At 29.2% G+C, this 18963-nt stretch overlaps 1 protein-coding gene across 1 annotated transcript in view; it reads left to right on the plus strand.

Annotated features, from left to right (window-relative positions):
• The first annotated feature begins 12852 nt into the window (after positions 1 to 12852).
• LOC103576389 (uncharacterized) overlaps positions 12853 to 18963 on the plus strand; it is a 31327-nt gene continuing 25216 nt past the window's right edge. The window contains exons 1-2 of the mRNA XM_014444139.1: positions 12853 to 12871; positions 12926 to 13168. Coding sequence (XP_014299625.1) covers positions 12853 to 12871; positions 12926 to 13168 — 262 coding nt within the window. The remainder of the gene's footprint in view (positions 12872 to 12925; positions 13169 to 18963) is intronic.

Consider the following 18963-nt stretch of genomic DNA (forward strand, 5'->3'; position numbering starts at 1 on the left):
TATTATCCAAAAATCTTTAAGTTTTTAAAACGACTGTAACTTTTGAAATATGGGTCTTTTCTTAATTTTTATAAAGACAAAAGTTGTAGGAAATTAAAAGCACTACAATTTTAGTCTTTATCAAAAAATCCCTAGGATCGATAGTTTAGCAGATATAGTGATTTTGAACCTCAATTAATAATTATATATGTTTCCAAAATTTTCCAAAATAGTAAATGCATTGTAACTTGAAAATGACTGGTTTTAGAAAAATTTCTAATCAGACGAAAGTTGTAGGAAATAAAATTTTCTTACACAAGCTTTTCTTAGCTATTAAATTTGAAAATATTGGACATGAAATAAATAATAGTTTTCATCTGAAATTCCCTCATTATTATAAAATAGACCACAATCGATGCACTTGTGGCGAGATGAATCGCTACTGAATAATTAAAAAATAATTCAGCCAACCACCGAACAATATGGTAGGTTTCTTAAGCCGGTGGTTAAGCGCCAAGGTTATAACGTGGATAGAGTGAGCCAGCGATAGAGAGAAAAAAAGAGATAAGAGAAAGCTTGAAAGTGGTGGCAGGGGGCAGAGGGCACTGAGTACAGCAGATACAACTGCCACCTGTTGCGATAAAACACTTTTTTTACCCCCCCGTAGACGTGAGCCACTCAATATCGAGGAACTCATGGTGCCAAATACGAACTATATATATAGATAAACAAGTATAGGAATCGTGACGTGAACGAGTCTCATATCGGATTCGTTTCTCGTGTCAACGGTTCAAAATCCGTACGCCTTTTATTTCATTTTTATTATCGCTCCCACGATGTCAACGAATAGAATTTTATTGCTCATATAGATGGATGGTAAACATTACGTCATGAATAGTCTTCTTGTCTCGAAAGTTCACGAATTTAATGCTTCTTGCTGATAGACTTAAATTATTTTTATCTCCTTTTATTGGTTTATTTTTATTTCTCTGACTTCTTACTATTTTTAACAACTTGACTCAATCATTACTCTACTGTTATTCTTATGTCAGTTTGATTTATTAATAATTTAACAATCAACTCCAATTTAGAAAGATCCTAAGTTATTCCAAAAATATCTTGACGATATTATGAGACAAGTTACTAAACGGAAAACTGATTTTGTATGATCGGTGCGTGTAAAAAAAAGTTATAGGAAAAAGAATTTGAAATAAAGCCTTTTTGACGGTTTGGAAGAATAATTATATATAGTTCCAAAAATTCCCAAATTCTTTGAACGGTTGTAACTTTCGAACGATCAACTCTAGGGCAATTTTTATAAGGACCAAAGTTGTAGATAATTAAATTTCCTACAAATTTAGTCCTTACAAAAAATTCACTAGGATCAATAGTTTAAAAAATATGGGCGTTTTTAGTTTTAAAAAGACAGTTTGAATTTTGGCGCGGAATTCAAAATTTAAAAAACTAGTCTAACTTTCAAACGGTTAGTCTGACGTGATTTTTTATTGAAACAAAATTGTAGGAAATCAAATTTCCTACAAATTTGGTTCTCATAAAAAGTAGTGTAATGCCAATAGTTTAAAAGATATAGTGATTTGATTTATTTTTTTTTTATTCAAATAAATTTGAATCGTTTTAAGACCGATCCATTTTCTTTCTTATCTTGATAATTTCGACTAAACCCTTATTAGGGCAATCATTTATACGGAAGTAAAATTTCCAACGACTTTGTAACTCGTAAAAAAAACCGTAACACTAATAATAGTTCAGCGCATTAAGTCATTTCGTGTCATAAAAATAACAACTTACCATAAAAAAAAAAAATTCTCACGCTTTATAGCTCTATAACTTCAAACGATTGAAACTACGTTTTTTATTATTCCCATCAACGTTATAGGGAATTAAATTTTCTCTAAAATGACCTACTACGATATATTTTTCATATATAATATAAGAGGGCCGAACGAAATGGGGGAGAAGCGAAGAAACTTTTGATCCGATAACGCAGAATCTTTTGTTTTCTCACTCATATTTATGAAAATAAGATTAACTTTTAATTGCCAGAATTTTTTTTTACGTCCTCACTAAATGGGATGGCCCTAAAAAAAAATCGTTCATAAAAAGATCAGTAAAATAAGCCAGTTTATACTTTTTTTTAATGTCTCTAGATAATTACTTTTTAAAATATTTGCTTATTCATAAAATTTACACAAAAAGATTTCACCCAGTGATTATTTCTTTGTTTGAATTTTAATAAGTTTATCAAAAAATCGTTAATGTCTCGCGTTTTTAGGTTCAGTAAACACTTTTTTGTATTATGCCAAAAAAATATTTATAAATTTTCATCCGAAAATTTTCAAAATAGTCGCGAATTAAATCCCGCCTAAAATTTATTCAAAATAAAATTTCCGCTGAAAAAAAATTCCTATTTACCCCTTGTGCAAAGTGACTTTTTTAAACTCCGGAACTAGAAGTCGCAGAATAAATTTGCATTTAAACAAAAACTATATTTACCCTCGATTTTTTTCAGCATGAACCAAAATTTGAAAAATTATCCAACTAAAAATTTTTAATTTGTGACAAAATTTCGGGTCCAGATGAAAAAAAATGGTACAGACAGCTTCATATTAATGATAATAATAATAATTATTAAATAAATACTTCTGAAATTTAAAAAAATTTCAATTCACCGTAAATTCAAAAAAAAAAAAAAAAAAGTAAGCGATCCTAAATAAATAATTAACTTTAAAACTGACTAAAAAGCCTAATCTACTTATTCCGTGTCTCGAAACCATCCAGCACAAATACAATCTTAAGATAAATATCATCTGACCTTCCTGTTTTAGTCTGATGGTAATCATTAATCATTTCCGGTCACGAATACCCGGTTCTTACTTCCATTTAGTTACCGCTAATACTCACCGAAGACCCGCTAATATTTTTTTCTTACACGCAGAAAAAAAGTACAACTAGAAAAATGACACGTTCTATTTTTTTCCGTCATTATTGATCATCAGCATCATTATTATTATTTATTTATTTATATATTTTCCTTTATGAGTAACGAGCAGTATATTAAAGAGAGATAAGAGTGCTTATGAATCGAAGGTTTCTCAGCACAGAGAGAAGACAAGTAGAGAATGAGAGTACAACTGGGTGGCAAAAGAGTTGAGGGTGAATATGAGGGGGTGGTGGGGAAACAGTCAAGAGGAAGGTTTAGATATAACTGCGACTCAGTTCGCGCTGACCCACTTCTACCAGTTGACCTAATTCTCGGTCCCAACGTGTTCCGTACTCAGAGTTTATGTGTATTGCCAACCCTTGCAACACTTGCTACTATATTGAGTCTAGAACAGAGAGTAATATCGTATAGGTACTGCGACGCAGCCAACAGGTAGCTTTTGCGTATAAATAGATCACCAAAGCCACGACAACGATCGTTAAGCCACTAACACACACTTACTATTTTAATCTTCTTTAATATATATTTTATTAAATATTATTGTTATTATTGTTATTAGTCACGACTACTTTACTCAGATTATTTTTTATAAATACTCAGCAATTTATTATTTATCATATTTATTTTATCACTTATTCATATTGTAATGGAGAACGTTATCAAGACTAGACTGACTATAAAACCTGCTTTTTAATCAGGATTATGAACAACTTTTTTTTTTAGTGAATAATGAGAAAATTTTTAAATCTAGATTAGGGAATTGAAAAATTTTTTATATTTTGACTAAATGATCATAAGCGTGAATATATATATATATATATATATATATATATATATATATATATATAACGGAAGGGGGTAAAATGGGCCCTCACAATGAAAGGGTCCCATTTTGCCCCTAAATCATTCGAGGCAAAGTTTGAATTGGCCAATTTTTACCCCCCCTTTCTTTATTAGGGGAAAGTGGGGCGAAATGGACCCCCAGGGTTAAAATGGACATTTATATTACATATAAGCCCTCATTTCTTAAGAGGCCCATATTGCCCCCCCCTGCCCTTATACATTTTTTTTTTAAATAAAAATCCTGGATATTCATAAATTTTTGAAAAAAAAAAAAATTTATTATTTTTGGAAAATTTAATTAATTAATAAAACAAGAAAAATTTTATCAGTATTAAATTTTACCTAAATCTTTCTTACATATTTTTAAAATTCAAATATATAAAAAAAAAAATTCACTAAAAATTGAACATAAAATTTTGAAAATTTTCGTACAATAATTATTTGTTCTGTTTCGAAAATTGTCTTATTTACCCCCGTGTCGCACCATAATGAAATATTTTAATTTTTAATTTACTAATTTTGTGATTAGTGCCAGCAAAAGTCCGATAATTACTTTTATAATTTACTAGACGTATAATGTCAAAATTTGAACCGAGACCGAGATTCGAACCCGAGTTCCTCAGGTATCAGACCTGTGTTTTTTGTACTTTGTTACACTACGATAATTATAAATCTACATGATAATAATTTATGACTATTTGTTATCAGGATAATCAGATTTGCTTACAAATCATCGCGTTGTTATCTCGCATGAGATAACGAATAGTTTTACAAGGCTTTGATGCACGGGAAGTTGACGCGCTCAGGAAATTGTAAACCACTTGTGGGTGTCCTCCGGCGAATATATATATAGGATCTGTAACACGAGGGTTGCTGAGGACTAGATGAGGACCAGTGGGTGGGGGTGGGCGGGGGAGGGTAAAATAGTGAAATGTTGCCTTCCAGCTGAATTTATCGATTTATATATATATATATTTATTTATATACTCGTCGGCTAAACTCAATTACTCGTTGGTCTCATATTTGTTTGGTGTAAATAAATAAACAAATATATAAAATATAATAAATAAATACAATGTCGGTTTATTCTTATTTAATTTGTGTATTGAATTTTTCTTTATCTCGAAATATGGGTAACGGATGAAATAAAATTTCGTTTATTTAAAAAAAAAATTTATGAGATATTTTATTTCAATTTACTTCTGCTCTAATTGAGTTGCAATTTATGGATACTCGGGAAAAATAAAATTGAAGTTTAAAAAAAAAAAAAAATTCTGAATGCCAGAAGAAAATTTTTAATTTTGGAAAAAAATTTTTATCAAAGGCCTGAGTAAAATTGGGAACTGCGAGCTAGATTTTTTATTTAAATTTTAGCCCGAAATTTATTTTCAATTTTTTTTAAAATGATCCTTTTGGTAAAAAAAAAAAAAAAAAATTTTTAATATTCTCGCTGTATAAAAATTTTCTTTTTCATTTATTTTCGAGGGAAATCGATTGTAAACAGTAAAAAAATATGTGACAGCGTCGAAAAGCCACCGGCAGATTTTAATAAATAAAATTGCTATCAGATTTTTATTTCCGTGAAATGAAAAAAAATGAGGAAAGCAAATAGTCCTGTAGGTTAATGGGTAGCTTACAACAATTCAACAGACAGTACTTTGAGGCCTGGGAAAAATCTCCTAAGAGACCCTGGGAAAAACTTGAGTGATGAGTTCGGCCCAGCGGCATATGGGCAACACGGCCAATCGATAGAGCAAACTGTTGATTCTGGCCAGGACATCGACTGTTGTCTGCCGACTCTTGAGCTCACTGGATACTTTTCATTTTTCAACCCTCTTTATTATCGAAATCCTTCGTTTTTCATTTTCACGATCGCCTTGTTGGCTCCAGCTGCTTATTTTTATCGGTTGCCAAGCCCTTTGTGAAATCAACAACACGTCCGGATCTATTTTCCCTCGTATGCACTCTGGATATTTTCAGTCAGCGAAAGAAAATTTGTTTAATTATTTATGACGCGCTCATCGATTTGGAGATTAAATAAAATATTAAAAGGCTATTTGGGGCGGAAAGTTTATTTGAATTATTCAAAATAACTTTAGTTACTTTATTTATTTATGCTCGGGTGAATACGTTCAGCTCATAAAGAGAATTTTTTTTATTCACTTGATAAGCTCTTGGTCAGAAAAGAGCTTTTCTGTTTTTATTTAAATTTTATATCCTTTGCTTTGACATTTTCGTCAAAAAAAAAGTTCGGGGTTAAACTTAAGGAAAATTGATTTTTTTATTTATCATAAAAAAATTTACTACTTTATAAAATTTGAATGCCTGATTTATTTGGAGTGAATTTGATGTCCTTTGAGTAAAATATAATTCACTCCCAAGGGAAACGCGAGTCAAAATTCAAATTCTACTCTAGTCCTCAAGAGCCTCAATTCCTTTGATATGTTATTTACTGCCTAATAACTCTACTTTAGTACTCAAAATCCTCAATGAGCTATGAGGTCTATGTAACAATAATTTGTCGATCTTTAATTATAACTAGGGACAAGATTTTTGCCTTAATTTTGAAATGAATGATTCAAATGTTTGATATTAAGGCAAAAATATTGGTTTTATCAGAAAAATTTTCAAACAAAAGTTGTAGGAAATTTAATTTTCGAAAAAAAATCTCTCTTATGATTTTTTGATGCGACTAATATTTTCACCGTAATTCCAAAATTAAGATTCATAATGAATGATTCAAATTTTTGATAATTACCAAAATCTTAATTTTGAAATTACGGCTCTATTATTAGTCCTATGAAAAAATTATATGAGACCTTTTTTTTCAAAAATTAAATTTTGAACAACTTTTATTTAAAAAATTTTTTGATACGACTAATATTTTCACCGGAATTCACAAATTAAGATTAATAATGAATGATTCAAATTTTTGATTATTACCAAAATCTCAATTTTGAAATTACGGCTCTATTATTAGTCCTATGAAAAAATTATATGAGACATTTTCTTTATAAAATTAAATTTTGAACAACTTTTATTTGAAAAATTTTTTGATACGACTAATATTTTCACCGTAATTCACAAATTAAGATTCATAATGAACGATTCAAATTTTTGAAACTTACCAAAATCTTAATTTTGAAATTACACCAGCTCATATTTAAATATTTGCCTGGGCAAAATAACCATTGAATTCTCCCGCTGCTCATTTCCTCAGAGTAAATTCCAGCAATTACTTTAGCTGGAATTATTAAATCCCAACACCAACGCATTTCTATGCGATTTGAATCTCGATCTAAAACAACCCACGCAGAACCTCTGGAACTCTCCTCTCTGCAAATAACAAATAAATCTACGGTTTATTATTCATCTTCACTTAAATACACACGGCTACATGCACATGTTACCATGATAATTCAAAGCGCATTATCACTCCATATTGCTGAGCTTTTAGTTAAATGTCCAACCTCTAAAGACTATATTCCATTTACTATTCCATTAAAAAATAATCGCATTATTTCGTAAAATATATAGGGAAAAACATTAACAATAACCCAATTTGTTTTTTTTTAACTCACAACAATACATTTTATCTTTTTACCTCCAAATAAATTTTGCTAAAAAAATATTCCCGCCGCGTTTCGACGAACCGACAAAAAATTCGCTTATAAATATTTTACGGTTAAATTTTGTTAAATGTATCACGTATTTATTACACTGTAAAATAAAATTTTTTATTGCATATAAAAAAAAAATCTCATCCACTTATAAAATATAATTTCGAAAAGATGTAACATGTGGATTTGAAAGCTGGAGATAAATTCTTTAAGTTATTCTTGACGCGCATACGTCGGAAACGTGAGAGATTAAATTCACAAGTAGTTTTATAAATGTAATCTCACATAATGTTTTGTTATACATATATACATATATATATATATATATATATATATATAAAGTAAAGTGGGGTAAAATAAGCCACTATATTTTTAATAAATGTCCGGCGTAAAATGAAACATAAATTTTCAGACAAAAAAAATTTAATTTTGTTTAAAAAATTCTTAGTTCCCATTTTTAGAAAAAAGGGGGTGGGGGTAAGTTGGTTAATACAAAAAATGACGCAAATTTTTAATTTTAATTTTTGTTATTTTTATTATTCAGAATTCTGTAGTTAGCTGCCGATTAATTTTTCGATTTTTTGTAAAATGGTAAATTATAAAAAAAAAAATATTTGAAAAAATTGCACTTGTAAATTTTTTAATTTTCTACATGTGCATTTTTTTATTTATTATTTTTTTTTCATTAATTTGTTAAAAAAAAAAATTCGAAAATTTTCAATTGCTAACTTCAGTATGAAAACTGAAAAAACTTGATTTTGAGGCAAAATGGTCCATGGTTGCAAAAAAAAAAAGAAAATAAATAAATATTTCTTTGCATATTTCATGAAGATCCTTTTATATAAGACCCTTTATGTCGACGTTTAAAAAAAAATGAGTAAAGGATCGTAGTAAATTTACCCTCAGTTAAACAATTGTGGTAGGAAAGTGCTAGGTATTTACTTGGCCTAGAATCTTACGCGTGTACAAAAATCCTTACGGTCTACGAATGGCCTGGAGGAAAACAAGGGCGCGAGGGTGCCGACGTGTTTGCCGCACTAGCCGACGGCTATAAAAACATCAGGAGGCCAAGACTGAATAAAACAAAATGACTTCGTTGGCATGGGTTTTCTGCGTACATGGTCACGACTGATACTCGCCGGACAGTCTTCCATACAAAATCGATGGAGCTTAAAAGCCTGGACTTTGGCCGGCACAATGCTTTTGATATCGCGGAATGTTCCGAGGGCCGATATTGTCGACTTTTATCTGGCTACTGAAACACTATACGCTCCTACTCTCTTGCTGTTTCTATTGTTTACTAGCTCTGGTATTACAATCGCGATTTAGTGCTTTTGTTCAAACAATTCATTTATTTTGTCAAAGTATTTTAAGTTTTAACTTTCATACGACAAAGTTCGCGCTATTTTTTTTATTAATTTAAATTGTCAATTATTGTTTTCGACCCACAGTTTTTTTTTTTTTTTCACGATTTATTACTTTGTAATTTTTTGAAATCCTTGTTTTCACAGAAAAAAAAAATTTCTTGGCTTGAAAAAATTCAAATCATGAAAATGTCATTATTATAAAAAAAATTAATTATTTTTTAAAAATTACTATCCCTACCGTCTTGTAGCTGCAATGACGAGTAGAATGAGTACTCACATCAATATATTTTGACAAAGTTGATTTCAAGTCCAAAATAATTAGAAAAAATTTTAATTCGTAATATATCGTTGTGGGTACTCATTTTACGGGGAATTTTATGGAGTTTAAAAAAATCTTGGTCATTTTTCCAGAGAAAATAATTTTTTCGACGAGAAAAAAAAATTCTTGAGCCAAGAAAAATTTTTTTTTCTGTGCATTTTTCACAATTTTTATTTTTTTTTTTATTTTTCCAGTTATTTAAATCTTTAATACTAAAAATAAGGGAAGCATACATTGAATTGTATGAAAAAAATTTCTATCCATTGAAATTAAAAGCTTTTTCCAACAAATAGAAGAAAAAAAAATAATTTAAAAGTATCGTTTTTTTTATTCGACTAAATTGTGAAAAAAATCGCATGCATAAATAAAACTTTTATGATAAAAAAAATATTTGTCTAAAAATAAGTGCACAAGTGTACAAGTTTGTGACAAAAAAAGACGTTAGGGAAGAATCTCGTGGGATTTTTTTTTTATCAACAGGCGATGTCGAATTTCTTCGAGATTCAGCGGTACACAATGCGCTCTTATATGGGATCAGTTTGCCTGTACGATTACTTCTACTACTCGGTTATTCTCGGGAGAATCGTGAGTACACACGAAACTCGGAAAAGCAGTTTAAAGCTGCTGGAAAACCTGGCAGGGTGTTAGGTGTGAGTTTAAGCGGATACTTTTTCTGTTCAGCCTCGTCCTTTTCTTCTCAGCCTCAGCCTCAGCCTCAGCCGATGGTTCTGGTTCTGGGTCTGTAATATTCTTACTCGACGTTCATCGAAATGACGATCGATTTCCATTTGCTTTACTGAATCCAAAGTACTTTTTTTCCTTCTAACCCATTTACATTCGAGCACAACCTCGGCTTCTCGGTTTCCCTGTAGTTCGATATTTAAATTATTTAATTATCAAGATGGCTTTTAACATTATTTTCCTTGTAATTCATTTACTAACGCAATTTAATTATTTATGCCAATATTGCGATACCTCGAAATTTATTATTTACAAAAGCATTTATGAATTTTTCATGAGAATTTTAGAAAAAAAATTTATTGAAGAACAGTCACAAAAGAAAAATTTTTTTTTTTTTTTTATGACTCAAGTAATTAAAAAAAAAACTTGACTGAAATTTTGACAATTTTTTTTTTAATTCTTATCTACGGTTATGAAAAAAAATGGGGAAATTTTATTAGTCTATTGTCGTTTTTGGTCACCCCCCCCCCCCCCCCCTTCATCTTTCCTAATTAAAAAAAAAAAATATTTTCTACTCACAAATGAGGTCCATTTTTCCCCGGTTCTCTTTATGTTAATTAAAATATGAAAATTAAAAATTTCCAATTTTAAAAGCAATTTCGAGGCCTTGAAAAAAAAAAAAATAATCGAATTTTTTTTTTCCCAGGCCATGAATGAAATTTTTTTTATCAATACCTATTGGCTTTTTTTGTGAAAATTGGCCTTGAAAAATTAAAAAAAAAAAAAAATTTCATACATTGAAGATAAAAAAAATTCAATTTACAAATCAGGTCATACGATGATTCTCTAGCCCCACCTGCGAGAGAATTCAACTAAAACCGCACAGTCGGATCGAATGTGAACGATATATGTGAAATGAAATAGATTCCTAACCTGATATATATGTTTGCATTATTATCACTACGATATTGCGTGTATCGTCGTCCTTTTATGTATTCAATATATACAATATATATGATATCGCATATGGGTAGCTGTCTAATATGAAATATTCTGTCGTATTAATGTTTAGCAAACATTCCGAATAGATGTGTTCTGTTGATATTCGCAATGCTACGTTAAATATATCGCTTTTAATTCCTTTTTATTGCTCTACCAAAAAAAGATTTGTCGGCTTTTTTACGAAATGAAATAACGATAGCAATCATTATATAATTTATTATTAATCCTGACTAATTTATGACTTTAGATATGTTATGGTACATCATTGAACAGGAAATTTAATTTCCTATGACTTTTCTTCCATAGAAAATTCGCATAGGTCCATTAGTTTGAAAGTTACCGCGCTCTGAATAATTTGAATTTGGAAACATATATAATTATTATTTTAAAAAATTTTAAATGGCTGTATCTTTCAAACTATTGCCTCTAGAGTATTTTTTGCAGAAATCAAAGTTATGGGAAATTTAATTTTCTATGATTTTTGTTTCTTTAAAAAATTCCGTAAAATGCATCGTTTAGAAGTTACAGCCGTTTTAAAAATTTGGAAATTTTCAAAAAATATCCAACTATTTTTCTGATATATTAAGTGGTTATATCTTCCAAAATATTGACCCTAGAGTATTTTTTGCCAAGACTAAAGTTATAGAAAATTTAATTTTCTATAATTTTTGTCTCTCTAAAAAATTCCGTAAAATGCATTGTTTAGAAGATACAGCCGGTTAAGAAATTTGGAAATTTTTTTAAAAATATCCCACTCTCCTCTTAATATATTAAGTGGTCATATTTTCCAAAATATTGATCCTACGATATTATTAATGAGGACCAAAATGTAGGGCATCGAATTTCTGTTAAAATGATCTCATTAGCAATGTAATTATTGCAGTAGTTACTAATTAAATAAATATTGTGTTTTCTATAATTTCAAATTATTAATTTATATTAATTATTAACTATAAAAATAATTATATAATTATAATAATATTATCTATTGACCCACTAAAATTATTAATTCCTCTTTATAATTACTAATACAAACATTTCGATATACTGAAGTAAATTAATTTGCAATATTGACTCAGTCCTCAATTCATCCTTTCTCTCTCTCTCTCTCTCTCTCTCTCTATACATATATATAGCTCTTACTCTCTCACCTATAACAAATCAACCGTTACTGATGTTTCATATTGATAATATCATAATGGATAAAGTGTATAAACCATAACGCAGGGAACCGTCGCATGATGAGAGTTGTGGAAGTAAAACCACACCGGATATGATGATGAGGGCAAATATTTATCAAGTAAACTTGTCGTCTATAGAGTGCAGGTTAAAAGTCGATATGAACAAGCATAACTTTATTCATCGGAAAATTTTAGTGGCTAAATTTCTCTGCTTATTTTCATTACTGTACACTTTTTTTTATTGATATTTCATATTAATTTTCCAGTTATTGGCTGACCATAATATGTAGGGTGTGTTAAAAAGTTTAATTTAAATAATGGTTATAGATTTATTGGCTTTAAAAGTATTTCAATCAGCTTTTATTAATATTTCATTCACAATCTTCTAATTACTATTGATGATTAATAATAAAGCTTCTTCGACTAATTAAGCGATACTAATAATCATTGTATTCATAACGAAATTTCCTATTGTTTGAGTACCCACATCACAATGTTAGAAAAAAAAAAAATTCGAGTCATGAAAATTTTTATTATTATTAAAAAATTAATCAGTTTTTCAAAATTACTATCTTTACCGTTTTGTAGCCGCAATGACGAGTAGAATGAGTACCCACATCAATATATTTTGACAAAGTTGATTTCAAGTTCAAAATAATTACCAAAATAATTAGAAAAATTTTTTTTTCATAATATATCGTTGTGGGTACTCATTTTACAGGGAATGGTATGGAGTTTAAGAAAATCTTGGTCATTTGTCATAAAAAAATTTCCTTCATGAAAACCAATAAAAAAAAGCTTCTCTATATTGAAATTTTTATGCATAATTTATTATTTTTAGATTTTTCAATAAATAGTGCTTCTAGGTTAGTAGCTAACGCATTGATTTAGGCTTTAGATGCAACATAATAGAACATGTATAATATATTTGGCTTAGACTAACATAAAAGTGTTAATTTTAACGTGTTTAGCATCTACGGTAAGAAATAAGAAAGATAAAGTAACAGGATATAAAAAAGATCGAAGTGAGTTCATCACAGTAAAAGATCGAGAAGCCGGAGTGAATGAGGAGGAGGTGGCGGTAGATGAGGAGGACGTGGAGGTGGTAAAACAAAAACGATCAATGTCGTCTTCTTTCGATTCCGGGATCCTACTGAGCGAGGGAGGCGGTGCGAGCTCTTTGGATGTTGACTCACCAACTCGCGGATTTCCAGGTACGTCAGTATTTCTTATTTAAATATCCATACAACATATACTACACATACATTCATATGTGTATTCTCATATTTTATATCAATCACCCCCACCCACCCCCACGCTCCCGCAAATTTATATGACTCACGTTATTCATTTTTATTTAAAACCCGACAAACATATTTGCTTTCTATCCGTCAGTAATTAGCTTTTTATTTATATTTATGCATGAATTTATAGTTTTTTTATTTAAATGATCGTAACGGTAATAAATAATAACGAATTTTTATTTTTTTTTATCTGCTACCATTTTTTTGTCACGTATTCCATATCATATATTTTTTCATGTCATTGAGAATAATATTTTTGTTGAAATGTATTTTTTTTTTTTTTTTTTTTTTTTTGATAAATCGGTCAATGGGAAACGAAATTTGTTTATTATTTTGTTCATTTATTTTTTCAGGAAAATGTCGTGTTTAGGAAAAAAAAAAAAAAAATTAATTAAATTATGGTAAATTTAATAACCGGGTCACGAAAAAATTAAAAAATGGTCGATTGTTTATTTTTACAATGCAAAAAATTTTTGGTCGTCGCAGATTAAATCTAAAGTGAATGTGGAAAGGATTTTTTTTTATTTAATATCCATGGAGTAAAATTTACTCTGAATGAGTGTAGTAAAAAATGTTTTTAAAACCGAAACTCCAAGAGGTGAATTCGGAATTGACCCAAGACACCAGGTGCCATTTTGACCCTACACCATTTTCAATCGATTTTTTTTTTTAATTTTCCTACACTGTAAAAAATTTTTTTGACCCGTTGTAGTGTAAAAATTTGGTGTAATAATCACACCAAATTAGGTGTAAAATTTTGGCGTAAAAATTACACCAAATTCGGTGTAAAATTTTGGCGTAAAAATTACACCAAATTCGGTGTAAAATTTTGGTGTAAAAATTACACCAAATTCGGTGTCAAATTTAGGCGGTGTGAATTTAAAATTAATGTAGTTAAAAATATTCAATGATCATTTGTTGCTCATTAATCAAAATTCCAAGTAACACGAAATGGTGTAAAAAAGTAGATTACACCATGTTAAAATTACACAGACAGGGAAAATTTACACCGAAAGAATTTTACACCATTATTTCACACTACGGCCATGTAAAGTTCTCCGGGTCCATTTTTACATCGAAATTTTTTACAATACCGGAAATAGGACATACTATGACCGATTCAAAATAAAAATTTAAAAAATGGCGCGTACATGAGTGAAAAATAACAATAATAATAATAATAATAACTAAATTGAAATTTAAATGAAGTTAGTAAATAAATTAGATATTCTATTGATATAATTAACATTAAATATAGTTTCCATCTGCGTACTCTCGACATACATGTACTCGCACATGTATACATATGTAGCCATTAACAACCGGTGAATGACGTTCACTGATGATACCGATGCTGGGTAGTAGATGTGTCAGTTCATAAACGTTAATATATTCCAGAGTAATTTACCAACAATCTAATTATTTAGCGAGCTAAATTCATCAAGTCTACACATACATTGTACATGTCGCCAACCAACACATACATGCATACATACATACATACATACATATATATTGTATATCTAAATACCAGAGCAGTAGATGTCATAGAGAAAGCACTTAAGCTCTGAAGGCAAATAGAAACAAGAGCATGTAAGCTCGCTGGTATGCCTGAAAAGACATCATACTACTGTCATACATTCATATAAATTGTACAATAACTGTTTTAATCGGAAGTTGCTTGAGGTCATACGCCCGTTCCACTTTCGTCTGTTATAACATTTTCCCATACATGCACTTTACTTGTCGAGGAAAAGTTTCTCTGCATTTTCCATCAACATTAACAATTTCCAACGCTCCAGTCCGCAGTTTGATCGTGACCTGGAAGACTTTTGTTTCCTTTGTTTATCGCTTCGTAAATTACTAATTGGTAATTATTAATTATGTTGTTTTTTTTTAACTTACACTGCGGATGTAAGAAATATTTTATACATTTATTTCAAGTTGCTGAAGTTGAGAAATTTTCTAAAGTAAATTATTCAAGCATCGATTTGTTTACAAATAATTTATTACCCTGAATTCTGAAGAAGTTTTGACTTTAGCGGAAAAAGTATTGAAAACTTTTTTATAGAAAATTAAATTTCCCACAATATTGGTCTCATTAATTTTTCATGTATCTGTGATAGTTCGCCTGAAATTTTAATTAAAAACTTTGCAAAACCGAAATTTTTCCTGAAAATTCGGAAAATTTATTTTGGAATAAAAATTTCCATTTTCCCACCACTCACTCACTTCACCAGATTTTCCTTACCACCTTTCTGTCAAAAAATCACGTAATTTTCATAAATCTCAAATTTTCCGGATTTTTTTTTTTATAAGGCCGGAAATTTTCACTGAATCCAAAATTGAAATTTTTTTTCAGTTAATTCCCAAGTAGATGCACAGATCTAAGATATTTACCTGCAAAGAGATAAATTTTTTCTTTATTTTCTCATTTTCCGCGATTACACCTCCGAGACTCAATGGAAAAAAATATCAGAGTAAAAAAATTTTTTTTTTAATATTCTAAGTGTTTGGAAAAAAAAAACTATAAGAGGAAAAAAGCACCTGAAATGTGCAAGTATACTGAGTGAAAAAAAAAAAATGGAGAGGAGTTTTAAATGAGTTGGCGTACTCTAACGCCCTCCCCCTACTCATATCACTTTCCTGAGTAGTTTGTACTCTACTCTACTTTCGGTTTCGGGCCGCAGACACATTTGCGTAACGACATTGTAGTGTATCCATTAGACGGGTTGTTTGCTGCCTCATCACTCGGCCACTAATTTAATTCCCACGTAACGCACTCACCCACTCTCGAGTCTATGGCGCCCACTGTCTATGGCGCCCCGACCCTTTATATTTTCGAAAGTTTTACGTTATATCAGATAAATTAACTGAAAATAACAACCGCGGCTCGACAGGTGATCGAGTTACGCAGAGAAGGAAAATTAATAAATAGTTGAGTAGGGAGTTTGGTGTAAGGAAAATATAAAATATAAATAAATGAGTGCATCAGTGAGTTGCGGAGAGGCATTCAAGTGGGCGGTGAATTTTCCCGCTGATGCTATCGTCGAGTAATTAAAGTCCCGATCCACTTTTATTTCTGTTCTTTTGTAAGAGAACTGAATACTCTCATTTTATACTCGACTCGCTCGGTCTCTGCGCTCACTCGATAGATCGATCGATTCATCCGAATAAAATCCACTTGTGTCTCTTGTTGCTGATTATTCAAGTTAACGGCTTACCGTCGCTCCATTTACTGCTGTTTACTATTTTATAGATGTTTCAAGTAGTTAACGGACTATTTTATTCCTTTTTCAACTTTTGTCGATTATCTAGTTTTACTTCAAGTTCTTATCTGTATTTACTTGAGTGAGCAAATTAATAATTTATTTAGTTTTTTATAAACTTATAAACAAGTCGGACAGTCAGAATTATCGGAAGATTTTGAAATTCAAATTTAATTTGGATATTTTGTATTAATACAAAATGACAGTTTCATAATTTTGATAGCTAATTATACTTTCCAAATTTTTTAAATGGCTGTAACTTTTGCAGAACTCATTCTACGGAATTTTTTAAAGAGACAAAAATTACTCGAAATTGAATTTCCTATAACTTTTGGTCTGATAAAAAATTTCGTAAGATCGAAAATTAAAGAGTTATAGTCATTTAAAGTGTCATATATAATTTTTCCAATTCCAAAATTTTGAAAGTGCCATAACTTTTGAAATATTAGTCCTACGCTAATTTTTAGTAAGTCAAAAATTGACGAAAATTAAATTTCCCATAACTTTTGTTTTAATAAAAAATGTCGTAAAATCAAAAATTAAAAAGATATAGTCATTTAAAGTGTTATATATAATCCATATATATTTCCAATTCCAAAATTTGGAAACCCCCATAACTTTTGAAATATCAGTCCTACGCTAAATCTTAATGAGTCCAAAATTGATGGAAATTAAATTTCGTTTCGAGTGATCACCTTAAAAGTTCGATTATTTCATTTTTTACATAAAATATCGAAATTAGGTTTAAAATATCAAAATCTAGTTTTTTTTTTCCGTCATATTTTTCCTTTAATTTTTTTTCAACCGAGTAATGACAAAAAATAATAAGAGAGATAACTTAGAAACTAGAGCGACTGGTGGAAAAAGTTTTCTCACAAATTAAAAGAAAAAAATGAAAATTTGCTATCAAAGTAAAATAAATGACTTTTTTTTTAGATTGAAATATGCGCAGTAAACAAAGTTCTTTATTTCATACAGTTTGTTTTTATGGATAACTAAAACTTTTTAAATTGCTAATTTATCGATAATGTCAGCAGTTATTAGAAAAAAATTTAATAACTGGAAAAAAAAAATGAATTAGAAAAGTTGATGGGAAAAATGAAAATTTTCTATGCGTAAATACACTCTAATGAAAATACTTACCACAGATATTTTTCTTCGTCTACTGAAAGTAAAAATATTAAGTGACCTCATTATTTATTTAAACTTGTATTTTTTATTAAAAGGTTTTTATTCATAATTTTATTCCGTCAGTTCGTCCTCCGTCTTCTTTTTACCTCATTTATACTTTACTACATTTATTATTTTTTTTCTTTTAATAAAAAAAAAAAGATGGAAACTTGTGTCAATTTTCCACTGAGTAAATTTTATTCCAAGTTTCATTTTAAGCTTACGGTAAAAATAAATATTAAAGTTTTAATTAAAATTTATCGTAATAGTATAAATTACAATTCATGTAATGGTATTTCATGAAATATAATAATGAATTATTTAAAATCCAAGCAAATAAAAATTTATTGAATTATTTTCTCTCCCGAGACCGAAATTAGTGATTTTATTTTTTCATTACTTTGATTTAAAATTACGTGGAAAGTATTCAAAATACGACGAAAATGTATGAGTACAATTTTGTAGAGAATTAAATTTCCTACAAAAAAGTACTCATGCACTTTTTTCGTAACTCTGACAGTTATGTCGTAATTTTAATTTTAATCATAAATATTTAAAATTCTTGTTCTGGAGTAAAAAAAAAATTCGCTGATCTTTAAATAGAAATAACTTGTAAACTATAAATTTTTCATAAAAATTTATTGATATCTTTTTTGTAGAAAATTAAATTTCCTACAAAATTGATTATATACATTTTTGTTGTATCTTCAATAGATTCTATGCAATTTAATATCAAAGTTGAATAAAAAATTTTCTTCGTATTTTCGTACAAAAAAAAAATAATGACATAAATTAAAATGAATGATCATAAAATAATGACGATAATTGGAATCGTTTAGTGATAAAACGCATATCGATTTAAATTTCCCTCGGATATTTGACAGTCACTTCATTTTATCTATTGCGCTCAATGCAATAGTTAATCTAGAATTTATTGGCCCGCTCCATTTATTAAAATCGTGGCACTGAAATTTATTAAAAAAGCATATTCATCTCGAATTCAATTTACTCAGGTTAATCGAAAATAAAACAGAGCGAAGCAACAAAAAGCCAGAGATCCGGGAATTAATAGTTTATTTAATTTTTTAAAATTTTTTACATGTTCTTTGACATGATAATGCCTCGGGACTTATGCAGGAGCTAATTAAATTTCTCTTTTAACCTGGTAGGCAAAAAATCATGTAAAAGCTGTAATTACTTTTGTTTGAACTCTAAATAATCAATTGTAAGTTGAATATTTTATTAAATATTTTATTAAATATTCAA

This window comes from Microplitis demolitor, chromosome 4, assembly GCF_026212275.2.
Source record: "Microplitis demolitor isolate Queensland-Clemson2020A chromosome 4, iyMicDemo2.1a, whole genome shotgun sequence".
NCBI lineage: Eukaryota > Metazoa > Arthropoda > Insecta > Hymenoptera > Braconidae > Microplitis > Microplitis demolitor.